At 41.7% G+C, this 19,135-nt stretch overlaps 1 protein-coding gene across 5 annotated transcripts in view; it reads right to left on the minus strand.

Annotated features, from left to right (window-relative positions):
* The window catches only part of TEC (tec protein tyrosine kinase), a 74,939-nt gene that overhangs the window by 3,215 nt on the left and 52,589 nt on the right, over window positions 1–19,135 (minus strand). For all 5 annotated transcript variants that reach the window (XM_081924494.1, XM_081924495.1, XM_081924496.1 and 2 more), the window contains 14 exons: window positions 17,202–17,306; window positions 16,321–16,402; window positions 14,909–15,037; window positions 13,162–13,202; window positions 11,522–11,697; window positions 8,856–8,921; window positions 7,981–8,035; window positions 7,761–7,840; window positions 6,646–6,779; window positions 5,696–5,770; window positions 3,384–3,555; window positions 1,632–1,848; window positions 668–732; window positions 52–170 (listed from right to left, as the gene is read on the minus strand). In XM_081924494.1, the coding sequence (XP_081780620.1) occupies window positions 52–170; window positions 668–732; window positions 1,632–1,848; window positions 3,384–3,555; window positions 5,696–5,770; window positions 6,646–6,779; window positions 7,761–7,840; window positions 7,981–8,035; window positions 8,856–8,921; window positions 11,522–11,697; window positions 13,162–13,202; window positions 14,909–15,037; window positions 16,321–16,402; window positions 17,202–17,306 (1,516 nt within the window). The remainder of the gene's footprint in view (window positions 1–51; window positions 171–667; window positions 733–1,631; window positions 1,849–3,383; window positions 3,556–5,695; window positions 5,771–6,645; window positions 6,780–7,760; window positions 7,841–7,980; window positions 8,036–8,855; window positions 8,922–11,521; window positions 11,698–13,161; window positions 13,203–14,908; window positions 15,038–16,320; window positions 16,403–17,201; window positions 17,307–19,135) is intronic.

Here is a 19,135-nt window from a genome sequence, read left to right on the forward strand (position 1 = left end):
TAGTAATAATACCTCCACATTTAAAATAGAATAAAAACATAGCCAGCTTACCAAAAGACCAGACATCTGACTTGCTGCTGAACCTGCTATAATTGAAAACCTCTGGGGGGCACCACTTCACAGGAAACTTAGCACCTGAAGAGCTTGTGTACTGGTCATCAAGCACATACCTAAAAAAGGAAAACACTATATGATTCCTCCAGTCTGAAACCAGCCCTAGAAGCCCATCAAGAGGTAAGTGTTCACACCTCCATCTAGTGGCTACTTGTAAACTTCACAAACATCATTTGAAAGTATTAACTATGGAACTAATATTTAAATCTGCAAGAGCTTGTAATCTGTACTTGTACTCGCATTTATTGGTCACATGTATTAGGAGCTGTCAGGAATCTGACAACCGCAACTCTTTGGGTTTGTTTGTTTTTTGCAGTTTCAGGTATGCAGCTGCGGCAGGCCTCCATCTATGAGTGGAAAGACTTCTGAATCCACCAATCACAATGACATCATCTTATCCCCCCCCCCGCCCCCGGGAGTCTTCAGAAGTCCCTTTCAAAGCTGCATTTGGCTTCTGCAGGCTCAGTCTAGGTACAAATTCCAGTCCCCTTGTAATTTTCACACTTGCCCATGCAAAATACATTAGTTCCACTTAAATTCCAGAGGCCAGTACCTTGTCATTCCGAAGTCAGACACTTTCACCACCCCTGATTCATTCACTAAGCAGTTTCTAGCAGCCTGAGGGAAAACATAGGCATGTTATTATTTACAGTGACGATACAGCCGGATAAGAATGTGCTAAGCTTAAATTTTGAAAACTGCAACGGTGCAGAGGCAACCCTAAAGGTAAAGGGACCCCTGACCATTAGGTCCAGTTGCGGACGACTCAGGGGTTGCGCGCTCATCTCGCTCTATAGGCCAAGGGAGCCAGCATTTGTCCGCAGACAGCTTCCGGGTCATGTGGCCAGCATGACTAAGCCGCTTCTGGCGAGCCAGAAATGCCGTTTACCTTCCTGTGGAGCAATACCTAGTTATCTACTTGCACTTTGATGTGCTCTTGAACTGCTAGGTGGGCAAGAGCTGGGACCAAACAACGGGAACTCACCCTAGGCAAGCCCTAGGCTCAGTGGTTTAGACCAAAGTGTTACCCACGTGTAGCACACCTCAAGTGGTTGCCTCAGGTGGAGGCATATTTTGGATGCCATTGAGGGCAGCAGAATGAGAGGCAGGCATATTTTCAAGGGACAGGAGCTGTAGCAAAGATTACAAAAAGGGATTGTAGACCTTAACAAATTTATTGCATAATAAGCTCTCATTGGCCAGATCCCAAGTTCAGCTAGGACTGAAGTGGCTTTCATAAAATATTTAAGCCAACTTGAACATCACATACTCATATTTGGGGTGGCTAAAAATAATAGGTAGTTTTGGTGCCTCATTCTCACATGGGAATACACCTGTCTGAAATTAGTCCCCAGTCTAACCAGTGTGCTATGGCACCCTGGGGTGCCTTGAATGATGGTCAAGGGTGCTGTGGGCAACACTGGCCTCTGTTCCTCTTTCATTTTGAACACTGTTTCTTTAATAATTACGTTTTCTACACGAAGCAAAATATAAAGACTCTTCAGTATATTATTTACCAGATCTCTGTGAATAAAGCTGTTTCTCTCCAGGTACTCCATCCCTTCACAAACATCCTGGCACATTGTCAGCAGGTGGTCTTTTGTAAAGTGTCCACGTCTTTGCCGAAGGTAATTCAGAAGGCAGCCGTGCTCCATGAACTCTGTCACTATGTAAATAGGTCTCTGCTGGGTGCAGACACCATACAGCTGGACTAATTTTGGATGCGTCAACTTCCTGAAAGGAATTAAAATCCATATATTTAATTGCCTCTGCTGAACGACCAGCTGTCTTTGGCCATTCCCTAAAGCTGCCCAAACTATTTCTATCCAAGCTGGTCATTTATAAGACTTATCACTATGGCTTTTAAGAATTGTGTCTGAGTTAGATTTTTCCTACTCCCTCCATTTGCTTTTTCGTGCACATCATGTCTAAAAGACTGAGCTGAGGGTTTGACTCCTGATATTTGTGGGACACTATGAGAGTCTTTTTAAAATTATTTTTAAATTATTTTATTTATTTTGACAAAGTAATAATCATAAATAAATAAGAAAAAAAAATGTGCACCCCACCACCAAGACCATTCTATTGTAACTATCCAAGCTTCCAATATTTCAACACCTCTTGCGATAGTTTGACCCCTTTCTGTATTTAACAGTACAAATTCTACAAACACCCTCCATATCTCCTCAAAATAATTTCTCCTGCTTTGTCCCCATCTTACCTTAATGGCACATGTTAAGTTATCATTAATAGCTACACCCCACACCTCTTTATACCATTCTTCGATATTATATTCTGCCTGCCCCTTCCTCTTCCCAGCTATAATAATGTGTGCAGCTGTCAATAATTTTGTGAACAAGTCCTTCATAGCCTGCGAACCTTCCACTCCATCGTAAATTGATAAGAATGCTACCTCTGGACTTTCAGTCAGGTTTAACCCAGTGATTTCTATTATCTCCTTAAAGACCCTTTGTCAGAAAAATTGTACATATTTAAACCCCCACCACATGTGAACATAATTCCCTGTTCCCTGGCATCCCCTCCAACAAAACACCAAATATACTCTGAGAGCTTTTTCAGCCAAAGGGTGGAATAAAAATACAGTGGTACCTCGGGTTAAGTACTTAATTCGTTCCGGAGGTCCGTTCTTAACCTGAAGCTGTTCTTAACCTGAAGCACCACTTTAGCTAATGGGGCCTCCTGCTGCCAGTGCACTGCCGCTGCATGATTTCTGTTCTAATCCTGAAGCAAAGTTCTTAACCCGAGGTAATATTTCTGGGGTAACGGAGTCTCTAACCTGAAGTGTCTGTAACCTGAAGCATCTGTAACCTGAGGTACCACTGTACTTTAAATAAATAAGGTAAAGGTAAAGGGACTCCTGACCATTAGGTCTAGTTGTGGCCGACTCTGGGGTTGCGGCGCTCATCTTGCTTTATTGGCCGAGGGAGCCGGCATACAGCTTCCGAGTCATGTGGCCAGCATGACTAAGCTGCTTCTGGCGAACCAGAGCAGCGCACAGAAACACGGTTTACCTTCCCGCTGGAGTGGTACCTATTTATCTACTTGCACTTTGACTCACCACGTCGCAGGGATTCGAACCGCTGACCTTCTGATCGGCAAGTCCTAGGCTCTGTGGTTTAACCCACAGCACCACCCACGTCCCTTTAAATAAATAAAGCTGCAGGCAAATACCCTAGGGAGAAGATACATAAGGACCAGGCTCTTCAGGATTTTAAAAGCAAAGCCTAGCACCTGTACACGTTACTTACATCATCACTTTAGCTTCTTCTATGAAGTCCTCTTCGTACATTGCACCTTCTCGGATTGCTTTGATAGCCACTTTATATTGCGCTCTCCATTTGCCAAGGCGCACCACGCCAAAAAGGCCGCTGCCCAACTCTCTCATGAAAGTGAGCTCGGCAGGATTGATCTCCCATTTCTCTACAAGGGAGGAAAATAAAATGAAGGTGTTCAGAGGAAGACAATGCTTATGCCCCCCCGTTTCTTTTTCTGAAAGAGACCCAGCCAAAACCATTATCCATCCTTTCCCACTCGCTGCAGAATCCCCACTTCTCATTCTCAAAGCCTTCCTTAAAAAATGGATAGTTGGGACATCTTTCTCAAAGAAGATGACTCCACAGCAACTGGATCTGCAGGAATCCTCTCCACTCAACAGGTTCTTGTAGGTTTTTTTAAAAAAAATAATCTAAAACTTTTTATACCTAAGCTCCCAACTTTCTGATACAGACAAATCATTTTATTGAGGGCTCGTCCAAGCAGTTTTTTGCTTGACTGACGCTTTTTAGGCAGGGTTCCAAGCGGTATCCCCTCTTGTCCCTGCTGTTTTTCCCATGGAAAACCCACTACAGTGGTACCTCGGGTTAAGTACTTAATTTGTTCCGGAGGTCCGTTCTTAACCTGAAACTGTTCTTAACCTGAAGCACCACTTTAGCTAATGGGGCGTCCCGCTGCCGCCGTGCCGCCAGAGCACGATTTCTGTTCTCATCCTGAAGAAAAGTTCTTAACCCAAGGTACTATTTCTGGGTTAGCGGAGTCTGTAACCTGAAGCGTATGTAACCTGAAGCGTATGTAACCCGAGGTACCACTGTATTCGGTTCTAAATCAGAGCAAACGTCAATCAAGAGAAAACCCGGAGCGTGACAAGAGGAAGGTGTGGATAGGCCCCAACAAACAAAATGTAGATTGTGTACTGTAATCCACTTGCCCCTTCTGAAGCAATATCTTTCATGCTTCTCACACTTGACAGAAGCCAACCCAGCCTTTGTTTGATAAAATATAAGCACTGCGATCTGGTAGTTCTCTGGGCCGCTTGTGTCACTTCTCAAGAAAGCTTCAACCCCTAATGTGTCAGATTATGCTTTTGTAGTTTAAGACATTACTCCACATCCCATCTGCCGTTAACATGGTGATTAATTCTTGTTCCAGCATCTTTCAGTCTAGTGCCAATATTTCCCCTTTCCCCCTTAGTCTAAATACACTCTATTATATTTCATATGAATTACTGTTGGACCTAACCTATCATAATAATCAGAGTAGGGGAAGAGTAGCTCCTACTATATTGTCCTGGGAAAGGCTATTTTAAGGCCTAAACGAGACACAACCCCAATCACAGGATTGGTGCTCGTGTGTTTGTTTTCTTCTTTGTTGTTATTTGTTGCTTAGTCGTGTCCGACTCTTCGTGACCCCATGGACCAGAGCACACCAGGCACTCCTGAATTCCACTGCCTCCCACAGTTTGGTCAAACTCATGCTGGTAGCTTCGAGAACACTGTCCAACCATCTCGTCCTCTGTCGTCCCCTTCTCCTTGTGCCCTCCATCTTTCCCAACATCAGGGTCTTTTCCAGGGAGTCTTCTCTTCTCATGAGGTGGCCAAAGTATTGGACCCTCAGATTCAGGATCTGCCCTTCCAGTGAGCACTCAGGGCTGATTTCCTTCAGAATGGATAGGTTTGATCTTCTTGCAGTCCATGGGACTCTCAAAAGTCTCCTCCAGCACCATAATTCAAAAGCATCAATTCTTCGGCGATCAGCCTTCTTTATGGTCCAGCTCTCGCTTCCATAAACCACTACTGGGAAATCATAGCTTTAACTATACGGACCTTTGTTGGCAAGGTGATGTCTCTGCATTTATTAGAAGGCTCTTTTCCAAGAAGTGTAGGGAGGGGGATCTTTTAACACTTTGTTCCTGTGGCTGCTAGTTGCTCTGGGCTAACATTATAAGTGCCAATGTCAACTTCCCTGGGGCAAATAGCAACCATGGAGGTGAGGATCTAAATCAGGACCGTGGCAGGGGCAAAAACCCCCACCCTTCAGGCAGTGGTCCTCTTCCAGATTGCCGCATCCCACAGCTGTTATTTAGTCAATTAAAAACAAGCATGTAAGGGCCATCACATGACTGTCATGTCTAATTTCATCAGTTGTTGGCTTACAGTGTTGAGAAGGCTTTTCAACACTGCAGATGCTGAACTATCTGTTACCAAGAACATAAGAAGATACTCAATTTCAAACAAAATAGCCTTTTCGTTGATTTACACTTTCAAAATAAATATACCATACGTACCATAACTGAATCCTGCCGTGGTTGGGGAGGGCTTCACCTTTGGAGTCACTGGGTATCGTAACCTTGTTACAAGACCTGAAAGTTTGGGGGAAATCCATAAGGAGACTACATCAGGAATTTGGACGGGTAGTAATGTAGTCCTGCTATTATTAGTGCTTACCAGGATACTGGGTTGCCACATTTTTGTTAATTAATAATCATTCACTTTGCTGTCAAATATGTTAAGATAGAATAAAATAAGTGTTCTCAGAAGCTTAAAAAATTAGGAGCAGCCTGCAGTTAAAAATGTTCAAGGGTATAGCATACATTACAAGGATAATTTGGAACCACGAAGGTTATAAAAAAGGCAAATAAAAGGGGGAGCACAGGAGGGGTACAGAATAATAGTTTGCTTTCTTGCGCAAATACCAAAGGTATAGTATCCAGGGAAAACACCCCAGTTATTATTTAGAAACTAAAAGTGTACATCTAACTTGTTTCTCGAGCAGCAGACCACCCCAAGACTGAACCGCAAATTCTTTTTTGAAACTGAAGGGAGTTTTAGGGGCAAGATGTGATATAGCATGGAATATTACCGTAAAACAAATCCAAAAACCCCAGTGGGTACGCAGGGTTCATCTGGACTTCCTTTTGGATCGCATTTCTAGGCACACATCCACACTTGCCCCAGCACTTTCCCCATGAAAACCCACTCTTTGCTGCTGAACTGGAGCAAACAACAATCCGTGGAAAACCCGAATTGCCATTTGTTCCGATTTAGCATTAAAGAGTGGGTTTTCCTACAGAAAGCGTCAGGGGTGGGGAGTGCTCAGACACAGAGCTTGAAAGTACAGACCTATGCAGTGGGCGACAGGCTCTCTAGCTAGTAAGATGTACTTGTCTCCCAAAGTTATGCAACTAGATTGTTAAGCCGCATTCAATCAAGTGATAAGAAACTTGGACTCATTTACCTGCAGCGTTGTGTTTATGATACTCAATTAGCTCAGGAATGGAGTCAAATAAATGTTTTTCAGCTAGGTAGTACTGCTTTTGTGATGTCATCGTTTCTTTAATATGGTAGTGTCTTATTCCAGATAACCCTTCTCTAAAAATAACAATAAGAATAATTTGGTTTTTCATTTGCACTAGACATAATTATGTTACGTATCTTGCTAATAAAGTATTTTACTAAAACATTTACAGGTGTTTTTCAATCAGTAGAGTAATTGAGGAACAAACTTTGCCCTGAAACTGTTAACTGAAGTGAGCTGCTAAAAAACACAGTCTTTGCCTCTTTTGTTCACAACAATTGTGAAAACCTAGTGCATGCAGCTACAGTAGAAGTAGGCAGGTAGCTTAAGCCCAAGCACTCACACATGTGTGAGACCAACCCTACAAGCTAGTAAAGTTATTTAGTCTACCCCAGGCTTGCAATACCAGCATTTTAAAAATTCAAATTGAGAGAGAAGGAAGAATAAGAAGCAACGTTAGAGAAAACAAACAAATACATTTCTGGTGAACTTTACAGCTACATATGTATTTCTGATGATAGTTTCAGCAACTTACATAAAGTTGGTATGTGCAAAGGCAATGCACAGGATCCATTCTGAGGCTTAAGTGAACAAGGAGAGTTCCTCATGAAAATGGAGGCGAGGGGCTGAGGGGCTGCCTCACAGTTTTATGGGAATTTGAAGTCAGCAAATGCCAGCCTTTACAGATGTGGATGAGACTTTGGACTGAAGTCGAGAGAAGCTCTGACTTTAATGTGGGTGGTCATATAGCCCATCAGAAATTAATTTAGAGACTGTTCCCACCTTCTTAATTATTCTAAACTTCCTTTACCAAAGAAGAGGCCAATTCCAACTAGCTAGGATAATAAAACCAATCCTAGGACATCATTTGATCTAATTTAGTTGACACAATGACCTGTTTGGATAATTGAGTGGAGGCACACGTTTCAGCTTACTTATACAGAAAAAGTTTGATGATAAAATATGTGTGATTTGTCTTAAAAGAGGAAGACAGATGTTTACATACATACAAGCAACAAAATTGTCAGGGGGTGTCTGTGGAATGAGCAACTTACCCTCCAAATTTTGCATAAAGGGATACTGTATATAAACCTGGTTGGCTGGAGTCCCTCACCATGAAACCACCTTCTTTATCCTAAAATCCAATAAAAAAATGAAAACTTCATTCATCAAGCTTTTCCTATTTGTATGATTTATGATTCACTCAAGCATATGAAATTATGTTGGTTTAAGTTTTTATGTTGTACTTAGAAATGTTATAAAGCAAATGCTCACTTCGTTTCTTAGGAGTTGTTCAGCTTTGCTTCTGTTTAGATTTCGACAGTACCATCTAAAGAGAAAGGGGAGAAAATCAAAAGCTGTAATATGTTAGGCTGCTGACTTTGGATGTGACATCTGTAGTATGGCCATGTTTATACTAAAGCATAACAGGGAATAGATCCACTTCAGACATCCTGCTGATCCCTTAACCATGCTTAAGAATTTGGGAATAGGTTATAAGCTCCTTCGCCCATGCCATTATTCTCTCTTCTGTGTTTATTCCCTATAAATGCATACAGAAATACACACACCACATTTCTGTTTACCATGGTTTAGTGTTGAATATCTGCATTGTTAGAAAACGTTAATGCTAACCAGATTCTCTCTGTTAATAAAGGAGCATGATTAAGACAGACAAGGAAAATGTGTGGGAATGTTTGTGCTGAAGAGGTGTGAAGGGGGAGCTCAAAACCACAAACTGCTTTTAATATCTTAATCATGGTAAATAAAATAGCGGCGTTATGTCTGTAACAAGTCACAAGGAGTTCTGAATTAGTTTTATTTCCTTGTGATGTGTACTCATATATGCATATATCAATTTTTGTTAATGTAAAATGTGAAGTGGCCCTTAGCTACTCTACAATGTTGATTTTCTGTGAATAAAGAGGGTAGGTATCAGTAGGTGTTTTACAGAACAACAGCTTTTATGAAGTTTTGGAACTGGTCAGGAGTGCTTTTTTAAATGCTAGCTTACTCTCAAACTGGTGAAAGAAGAATACTGTAGATGTGGGTGTCAGAGCTCACTTTATTCAGCCAATTATTTTTATGCAGTTGCCAAAATACATACAGAAGAATTTTCTCCTGGGTATTACATTTAAGTATTTACTTACTCATATTGATCTAGACTGTTGGACTTCTTTCCTGTTACATAGTTGCTTGGAATATATCCTTTGCTTCTAGAAGTGACCAAAAGAAACCCATGCTTAGAAAACACATATTATAACAATGTCAGAGTAATAAACTTGCATTTATAAATTCCACAGTCATCTATCTAGCCCACACAGGGTACTCAAAGCAATGCACAGGATAATAAAGAACATATATATATATATATATATATATATATATATATATATATATATGCAGGTTTTGGTGTCCTCGGGTGTCTTCCCGTGTAAAAGTTGGGGTGTCTAGGCGACGTTTCGACGAGGTCTCACTCGTCATCTTCAGGCTGGTGCAAACGAGATGACGAGTGAGACCTCGTCGAAACGTCGCCTAGACACCCCAACTTTTACACGGGAAGACACCCGAGGACACCAAAACCTGCATTCCTGTACCCGTGAAAATCTACGAAAGCATATATATATATATATATATATATATGCTTGCTTTCAACATACGTATTAGTGCTACTAACATTTTTCTTAACCAGTGCTCATTCTCATTATAAATCAAGAAATTAATCCAAACTCTTATTCTCAGCATCTTTTAAAATATATTCTTTACAGCATGTTGAAGGTGCACCAATCAAATTCTGGATCCATCTATTTAATCTTCATGATAAACACAGAAGGCAGCATGTTGAGTGGAGCACTTATTGCACATATTACACTTTTGCTGAAGGAACTGGTACATGTTCAAAGTCTGGTTGCTAACACAAAAAGCCCTAAATAACTCAGGACCAAGTCATCTGAAAGACCACCTGTCCCTTTAGAGATGCTTAAATCATATGGGGAAATTCTACTTGTGGTACCACACCCTGCTGAATATGACAGGATAGTGACCTGAAAGCAGGTATTTTCTGCCGTTGCCCCTATACTATGGAATGCCCTTCCCTCTGCCTGTTAAGTTGCTTCAGATGTATTGGAAATACATATCTTTTTCTCCAGGATTTCCCTTACCCATACGATCAGACTCGACTGTTTTATGTGTCTGAATTCCTGCTTTTCTACTACTGTTCACTGTTTTATGCTGTATTTCTATTTTAGCGGTATTATTTCTATGTTTTACTTCACTTAGGAGATTTTTAAATATTAAGCAGTAGATAAATGGAAACTATGGACACATACGCCCCTCCCTCAGGAGACATTTTTAGTCATATCTGGAGACGCCATCCCCTGACATTTGTGCCATAAAGGTAAAGGTAAAGGGACCCCGGACCATTAGGTCCAGTCGTGATCGACTCTGGGGTTGTGGCACTCATCTCGCTTTACTGGCTGAGGGAAGGGAGCTGGCGTACAGCTTCCGGGTCATGACTAAGCCGCTTCTGGCGAACCAGAGCAGCGCACGGAAACACCGTTTACCTTCCCGCTGGAGCGGTACCTATTTATCTACTTGCACTTTGACGTGCCTTCGAACTACTAGGTTGGCAGGAGCAGGGATCGAGCAATGGGAGCTCACCCCGTTGCGGGGATTCGAACCGCCAACCTTCTGATCGGCAAGTCCTAGGCTCTGTGGTTTAACCCACAGCGCCACCCACGTCCCTATTTGTGCCACAGTTGTTTATTAAAAAATTATAGTTTGTTTGTTTGTTTTAAAAAGTTTCTGTGCTTCCAGAAGCTTCAGGCCAATGCCTTACGAAGATATACAATCTCTAAGTATCATTCTAGAGAGAAGGCAAAGTGGTGAGAACAGCAGTTATAGATCATTATCACTTTATCAGGCATTGAAGGGAAACTACAGGAAGAAGAGCAGAAGATCTTCCCTCTCTCTTGCATGTGTATTGCAAGCAAGGAGTGGTGTGTATGAAGCTGCTTTCTGCATCATGTGATAGAAATCTTCTTTGTGCCAGCGCATCAGCAAACATGAATCCATTCTTAGGTGGTGGCTGCCTTCAGGCAAGTTCCTGAAATGCATGCATGCAAATGTGTACACAGACATGCTGGCACACAACCTTTGGAGAGGTGCTGGCTCTTGAGCGAAAAAAGGTTGGACACCCATTCAGCAACAATTAAAATGTTAGTAATGACCATCATAATGTAGTTACATCTATTGGAAGCATTGTACCATCCATTTCTGGCAGTATTAAAAAGCTGAAACAATGGTCACATTCCTTTGTTGTTGTTTAGTCGTTTAGTCGTGTCCGACTCTTCGTGACCCCATGGACCAGAGCACGCCAGGCACTTCTGTCTTCCACTGCCTCCCGCAGTTTGGTCAAACTCATGCTGGTAGCTTCGAGAACACTGTCCAACCATCTCGTCCTCTGTCGTCCCCTTCTCCTTGTGCCCTCCATCTTTCCCAACGTCAGGGTCTTTTCCAGGGAGTCTTCTCTTCTCATGAGGTGGCCAAAGTATTGGAGCCTCAGCTTCAGGATCTGTCCTTCCAGTGAGCACTCAGGGCTGATTTCCTTCAGAATGGATAGGTTTGATCTTCTTGCAGTCCATGGGACTCTCAAGAGTCTCCTCCGCACCATAATTCAAAAGCATCAATTCTTCGGCGATCAGCCTTCTTTATGGTCCAGCTCTCACTTCCATACATCACTACTGGGAAAACCATAGTTTTAACTATACGGACCTTTGTTGGCAAGGTGATGTCTCTGCTTTTTAAGATTCCTTACCCGTATTTATCTCTTGCTTTCCACCAGTGAATGTCATTTTTTTCAAGGATGGTATATTCTTGACCTCTTTCCAATCTCAAGTCATGAGGTTCCGTGGGCTGAAAGTCATACATGGCTACTACTATTTCTTCCTCTTCCTCCTCTTCTTCCTGGGGAACAGGGGGTGGGGGCCTTCTCTGAAAATGAAACAAGGTATTAGAACTATTTTACTTAAAGATTCTAATCGTTGTATTTAATTAAGTGTTTAATAAATGTCAGACTTTAATTGGAACTGATATGTTAAAACAGGATGTCAGATCCTTCTGACTTAAGACAGATCAGTGGGTCTTGTGTGAGACCAACCTCAAAGCCCTTGGAATTAGCGTAAGTAAAAACTAATTAAGTCAGGCAGACATCTTAAATGGAGACACCTCTTGATCCTAGAAAATTAACATGAGTTAAGTGTTAATTAAGTCACAACCAATTTACCTGGGAGGAAACCTCATGGGGGGAGCAAGCCATTAAGAAAACAGAAGGTTAGCACAACTGTGTTACAAAAGACCTGGGCTTAGGTTAGCAAGTTTAGAACAGGTAGGATGTGCCCTTTCTTTTTTGCGGGGGGGGGGGGCAGGGAGGCAAGCTGCAGGGTGTGGGTGTTTGGTTGCTAAGAATTGGCTTGGGAGTTTTGACAGAAGAGACAGAAACCTGTTTGCACAGATCTAGCATAAGCATATGCCTGTGAATACTAGCATTTGTATGGAAATACAAATACTGATCTCAGTAGAATAATTAAGCATAGCATACGGTACAGTACATGACAGTCGGGTTATAATGATATGTTGCCTCAGCAGATACATGTTTCCAAGCATGTGTTTGCTGAGTCCATTAATAATAATAAAAAATAAAAAATTATTTATACCCCGCCCTCCCCAGCCAAGGCCGGGCTCAGGGAGGCTAACAAACAATAATAAAAACAAGTTGAATGAATACAACTTAAAAACAAGATTAAAATACAACATTAAAACATTAAAAAGCAGCCTCATCAACAGGAGGAGAAAGTAAAAAGAAAGAGGGGGAGGGAATCAAATTGATTCCAAGCCAAAGGCCAGGCAGAACAACTCTGTCTTACAGGCCCTGCGGAAAGAAATCAGATCCCGCAGGGCCCTGGTCTCATGAGACAGAGCGTTCCACCAGGCTGGAGCCAATGTTGAAAAGGCCCTGGCTCTGGTTGAGGCTAATCTAACTTCCTTAGGGCCCGGGACCTCTAGGGTGTTGCTATTTATGGACCTTAAGTTCCTCTGTGGGGCATACCGTAGGTACGAGGGTCCTAGGCCGTGGAGTTGGAGCTTTTACTCAGACCCCCATTGCATTTGGATTACCTATATTTCAGGTTGTATTACAACCTGAAATATATAGTTCCAATTATAATAGTACAGAACTGAATGTAAGTTAAAAGCATAAGACAACCCCTGCTGAATCAGAGCAAAGACCCATAAAATCAGTGAACAGCCAGGTGCCAATAGGAAGCTCAAGCAGTACCTGAGCACAACACTTTTTTACTTGTGATCCCCAGTAACTCAGAGATAAACCCCCTCTGATACACTAGCACCCATTAACTCTTATCAGCTATAGCTCCTTAGTGCTCTGAATTCTCTCCTTACCTTACTTTTATCCGGCATTGATGGAGGCAAAGCCTTCATACCTAAAACAAACCATAGAAATCACAGAGTCTGAATTTAGAGGTATCTGTTAAAAGCTTAAGTATATAACATCAATATTTCTGAAAGATCAGAATGGTTGCACTTCCCCTAATCATATCATGCTGCTGATTGATTAACCATTAGAAATGGTTATGGATTAACCAACACAGATGGAAGCGAGCCACAGGATTTCACGCATTCTTCCCCCCCCCCCTTTCTGATGTGCAAATTTTCCACACTGGGTCTAACCCATTAAGTTAATTTCTCTCCCCCCCCCTTTCCGATGTGCAAATTTTCCACACTGGGTCTAACCCATTAAGTTAATTTGGCATCAATATTAACCATCATTGTGGTTCAAAACAGAATCTGAAAATGTGTATGGTGACACTGTATGGTTTGGTGTGCTGACCATGCTGTCAGAAGAATTGTAGAATCATAGAGTTGGAAGGGCCACCAAGGTCACCGAGACCCCTGGGTATAGGATGGTATATAAATTCAAACAACAACAACCACCACAGGCAGAAGCATTTAAACAGGAATAGGAACCTTCATGGAGGTGGCAGCAATCACCCTGGTTATAGTATGAGTCTAAGTAGGTCCATAAATAGTACACAACAGGGATGACCTTAAGGTAGATTGGGATCTGCTGACATATCTCTGGGTGATTTGCACAAGACTGGCAATTATTAAACACAAGGGTTGCCAAAGCTGCATCCTTATGCATGGCCACAAAGTCTCTGCACTCAGCCTCTTCTGTCCCTTCAACAGATATGAGGGAAGAAGTAGTAGTAGAAGAAGAAGACGAAGAAGAAGAGGAGGGGGGGTTGGATTTGATATCCCGCTTTATCACTACCCTAAGGAGTCTCAAAGCGGCTAACAATCTCCTTTTCCCTTCCTTCCCCACAACAAACACTATGTGAGGTGAGTGAGGCTGAGACTTCAGAGAAGTGTGACTGGCCCAAGGTCACCCAGGGTCACCCAGCAGCTGCACGTGGAGGAGCAGGGAATCGAACCCAGTTCACCAGATTACAAGTCCACCGCTCTTAACCACTACACCACATGCTATGGGGTGAATACACCTCAGCCCCATAGAGTTGGTGCTCTTGGCTTTCATTATAAGCTGGCAAGGATCATTACCATCTACCTGCCTCCAAAAGTACGTTGAAGGACACGCTTCCCATTTCCTCTTTCATTTTTTGAAAGTTCATATTGGAACCAGAGCAGCTGAACATAAAGAGAAACAACTGAGAGGAGAGGAAGGGGAGCAATCTGGGAGGCTGTGAGGAGGGAAACCGAAGAGATGGGATAAATTAAAAAAATTAAAAAATTGTCCAGTAGCACCTTAGAGACCAACTAAGTTTGTTCTGGGTATAAGCTTTCGTGTGCATGCACACTTCTTCAGATACACACAGGTGGGGTTAGATTCCAACACAACAGCAGCAACTAAAAAGCTTCCCCACTACCACATTAAATTGCTGAAGCAGAATGCTTGGCCTGGTGAGCTTGGTTCTGATATGGATCAAAAAGTCTTGGGCTGAAAATGTGCTCAGAGCTTTTGACTCTTAATTCTTAGTGTATGTCTACCTACCTGAGCCACTAGTTTGCAACCTAGCTCCAGTTGGTGTACTTTAGGGTTCCGGGATATGAGGCTGCAGATTGTGCAAGCCTGAAGACTGGCTACCCTGGTACAATGAATACAAGCACTTACCGTTTTCAAAGAGGTTATATTTTTCACATCCAGGCGCTAATTTTTCTGTTTGTCTGCAGCACTGGTAGATTCCATCTGTCCAGAATTTAGGGTGATACTTAACCATTATATTATTGTTGTTTTTTATTTCTACAAAAAAGTAAAATGCCAACATTTCAGGCCAAAATGCTAATGTTCTGTTAGTAATTTAATCTTCTAGATTCAGCACTGTTAATATTTTAGCCTAAGGGAACCATCTGTATTGACACATCTCCACTCTTCAGAGATTAAGTACACCTGAACATGAAAGACGCCACCGAAATATAAAACATCTATGCAAACAGGCATTATTCAGACATTATTAAATGTCAAATGATCTACCATATCATTAACGACCAAGTCATCTATGGTAAAATGAGGTTTTGGGCTTTGCTCTGAATACTTCCTTACTTTGGGATAGAACTGTGTGGGATACAGTTCTATTTATTTTTTTGGCTTTGCTGATCTCATAATCCAAAAAATAGTAGATAAAGTGGGGATTCTGCACAGTCAAAGACCTTAAATTAGGCCTCAACCTCTACTTGAAATTTATACTGAGTTTACATCAACTAAACTATCACAGTTTCTCCCAATGGATTCTGGGAATTACAATTTAGTAAGGCACTGAGAGTCCTCCATTAGAGATTCCTACTTTCTTACGGGCCCACATACAGGCCCTTACAGGCCTATTCTTAGGATGGAATTAGATATTACTTAGCACCATAGCACTGGGAGTCCTATTTTGGCCCCATAACATAAACATGGGGCAAGGACTGCTAGGGGAACTACAAGAGAAAAAAATCAATGGGTAGAGGTGCTTAATCCCTTGTCCACTGATTCTCTCCTGCAAATACCTTTCAGCTTTAAAAAGAATTCGCTGGGACAGTCTTCAAGATCATAAGAAGACCATAAGACGACTGCAGGGAAAACGCTTGCCCTTGAAGAAGGCACTTGCTGGTAGACGCAGGAAGGGTTAAGCAGCTTGTTATCTCCTGCATGTACCATGCTCCAACATTAGCATTAACCAGAAGGGAAGTGTTTAAGGAAGATGCATTTGATGGTATCCAGATCTATTCTTAGGGTTCCCAAGAAGAGGGAAATAAGTGTTGAAGATGTTGAAATATTATTTCTTATGAAGACATGACTTGTACAAGTAGTTATGATCCCCTTCCCACTGTTCTACCCCGCGTAGTTTTCAACTGACTTCTCTTCCCTCTCACCAAGAAATATATCACTAGACGCAAATTGCTATTTTCTGTTTTTAAATAATGGTGGCTGGGGATGCATCAGTATGTACAGTATGCACATGCGAGAAAGTTCTTTGTTAGCCTTTTCGGTCAGGGTTCTTTCCTTCTCTCCACTCATATGCAAATGTTATAAACAGCTGCAGTTACCTTCTTTCAAGTTCCTTACCCACTGATCTCTACTGTATGCAGTGGGAGCAAAAATATAAAGTGTGCTGTTTTCATACACAACCTGGAAAGGACGAAGAAGAGAAAAGTTAAGATAAGAGTGGCAATATTGGCTGTGCTTTATTGACTACTATACAGCTCATATCTCCTCAATAAGTGCAAAATTGGTGCTTGGGATCTGTAACAGACTGGACCAGTAAACTAACACTCAGTTCTGTCAAGATGAAGGTACTGTTTCTGATTGTCTCATTCATCTGCCAAGATAGGTGGTGTTCATCCAAGTTGATGGCCATCACTACATCTTCTGGGAGACAATTCCATAGTTAAACAAAGTGTTGTGTGAAGTACTTCTTTGTGTCTGTCCTGAATCTTCCAATACACTGCTTCAATGAGTGACCCAAACATCTCTCAACCTTCTCCTTGCTCACTTTCCCCCTTGAACTCACAAACAGGAAATGTTGTGTTTTTCCTTATAGGGGAGTGGTCCCACCTCCTTGATCATTTGGTTTTCCTTTTCTGAACCTTTCCCAGCTCTGCATATCCTTACTGAGGCAAGGTGTACACAGTATTCAAATTTGTGGTTGCACCATAGATATGTATGATGCTATTGTGACACTGATATACCGTATTTTTCGCTCCATAAGACACACTTTTCCCCTCCTAAAAAGTAAGGGGAAATGTGTGTGCGTCTTATGGAGCGAATGCAGGCTGCGCAGCTATCGCTGAAGCCAGGAGGGCAAGAGGGATCGGTGCGCACCCTCTTGCTCTCCTGGAGCTGTAGTCCAAACATCTGGACTAGACTGAATAAGTTTGTTTTGTAGTTATTTATGGAGTTGACTGCGTTTTCAACCCTAGAAACTTACCTGAAATGGGTATTTATTTTGACAGGGAATAACTAAAGCATCATTCTTCACGATTTCCACACACTTGATTTTGGAAATGTCAACTGATCCTTTTCGGTACTTTTTCTGCAACATGTCAAACAAATATGTAATGAGGTCACATTTTTTAAATGCATGAGATTACAGTACAAATTTCAGAGATATTGCAAAATTCAATTTTATGGACTATGCCAGAAGAGGGCACAGCACAATTCTTGTTCAAGTGAAACTTAACAACACATTGCTCAATGGCTTTGACATTCCTGAAGGTGGAGCACAAATGCATCATAATTACTGATAGCAGTCAACGACTACAGAAGACACAGTAAAAAAACCCCATAGGGTTAAATTTCTTACTCAGATTATTGAAGTCATTTCTTTGTGCAATTTTCATTACTAGGAGTGTTCTTGCAAGTGACTCCCATAAATGAATTTATAATGATTCATTCTTCAGAGACTGACACAAGTATGTCAAGAAGATTTCTGCATACCAATGTCTGATTCACAACTAGCCACGTGTCTTAAACTTTCATAAGTCAATATTTTAAGCAACAATATTATTTGCTGTCTAATCATATTAACTAAGTTTAAGTTAAGATTGTTGCTATCGTGCAAGCGGGATTCAATCACATGCCAGAAAATTAAGGTTGCATAATTCAAGTGGGCATGGCAAATTAGCCCAACAAATATTTTCCCCCCCAAAATGTAATTTTTTGCAGTAAGGAAAGTGAGGGGGAAATATGGCCCAAAGTATGGAATAACGATGGTTTAGTTCAGTGTCATGGAAGTTCCTCACAAATTATTTAGTTTGCACGGTTTGACTGTTTTTGTTTCTTTTTGAAAAATTCAATTAAGAAACTATTATTAAAAAACTAGACCGAATCTTCAGTAAATAGTAGACATAGTATAACTATGGAACAAATTTTGTACAAGTACAGGATGACTGTTCCTTTTGCAGGTCTTCTGGAAGTGGTCCAGTTATGAAGATGGAAAGCATCCCTCAAAACATTCGTAAATTTATATGGTCATAAAGGACCAAAACCAGAGGAAAGGGAAAATAAAAGCTGTTGGTGAACATGTCAATACCCAGTTCACAACAAAGAATGGAGCAGTACACAAAATCTTTCCACACAATAGTTGGTGGCAATAAATGTGCACCTTTTTTCCATTTACTATATACACTTTACATGGCTTTAACGCGTTGCTCCCGGGTATTTCATTTCACCCTTTTAAAAATCCAATGCACATCTAGCAAGAATTTTAAAGAGATAAACGGCTGTAAATAAAGTCCTCCTGCAAGCAATGCTCTGAAATCTTAGGAACCATTTAAAGTCTGTTGTACAACTCCTACTCTATGTGGGAATAGCTGTTTATCTGTCGGCTGGTGGGGAGTGAGGGTTGTAGCCTGGTTGCAGCTGTGGTTGGGGGGAAATTCTGGCTTCAGCATGGCCAGAGAAGGGCAGAACCTCCTCCTCTGCCAGCTGTGCTGGCTGCTGGGGTTCCTCCGTGGTTGCGGCCAATTACAGGCAAGCTTTGGGGCACGATTTAGACAATGGACCAGAAGGAAAACTTCTTCCCTCTGGTTGACTCCCTGGCTATAACAGCCAGCCACACCCAGCCCTCAGCCTCAGTCAATGACGCATTGCATTACTTTGCAGTACAATTCCTGTGTGGGAATGTACACCCAGCAAACATTTGTTTGAAGCGACAAAACTTTCTCCCTGTTTAGAAAGGCTGTTCTCTTTCCACTCTGCTACACTACAGCATTGTCGTTGAAAAGTCTCTTTGAAAATATTTGTAAACTGCATTTGTCGCATGCTCAATCAAGAAAATCCAAATAAAACCGTTTAGGAGCAATGCAAGGCCGAGAAGCAAAAAGTGTGAACTCAGTGTTCTCGCTTCACTGCTCAGAACCA

The sequence above is a fragment of the Podarcis melisellensis genome, assembly GCF_964234715.1.
Source record: "Podarcis melisellensis genome assembly, chromosome: 9".
In the NCBI taxonomy this organism is placed as follows: domain Eukaryota; kingdom Metazoa; phylum Chordata; class Lepidosauria; order Squamata; family Lacertidae; genus Podarcis; species Podarcis melisellensis.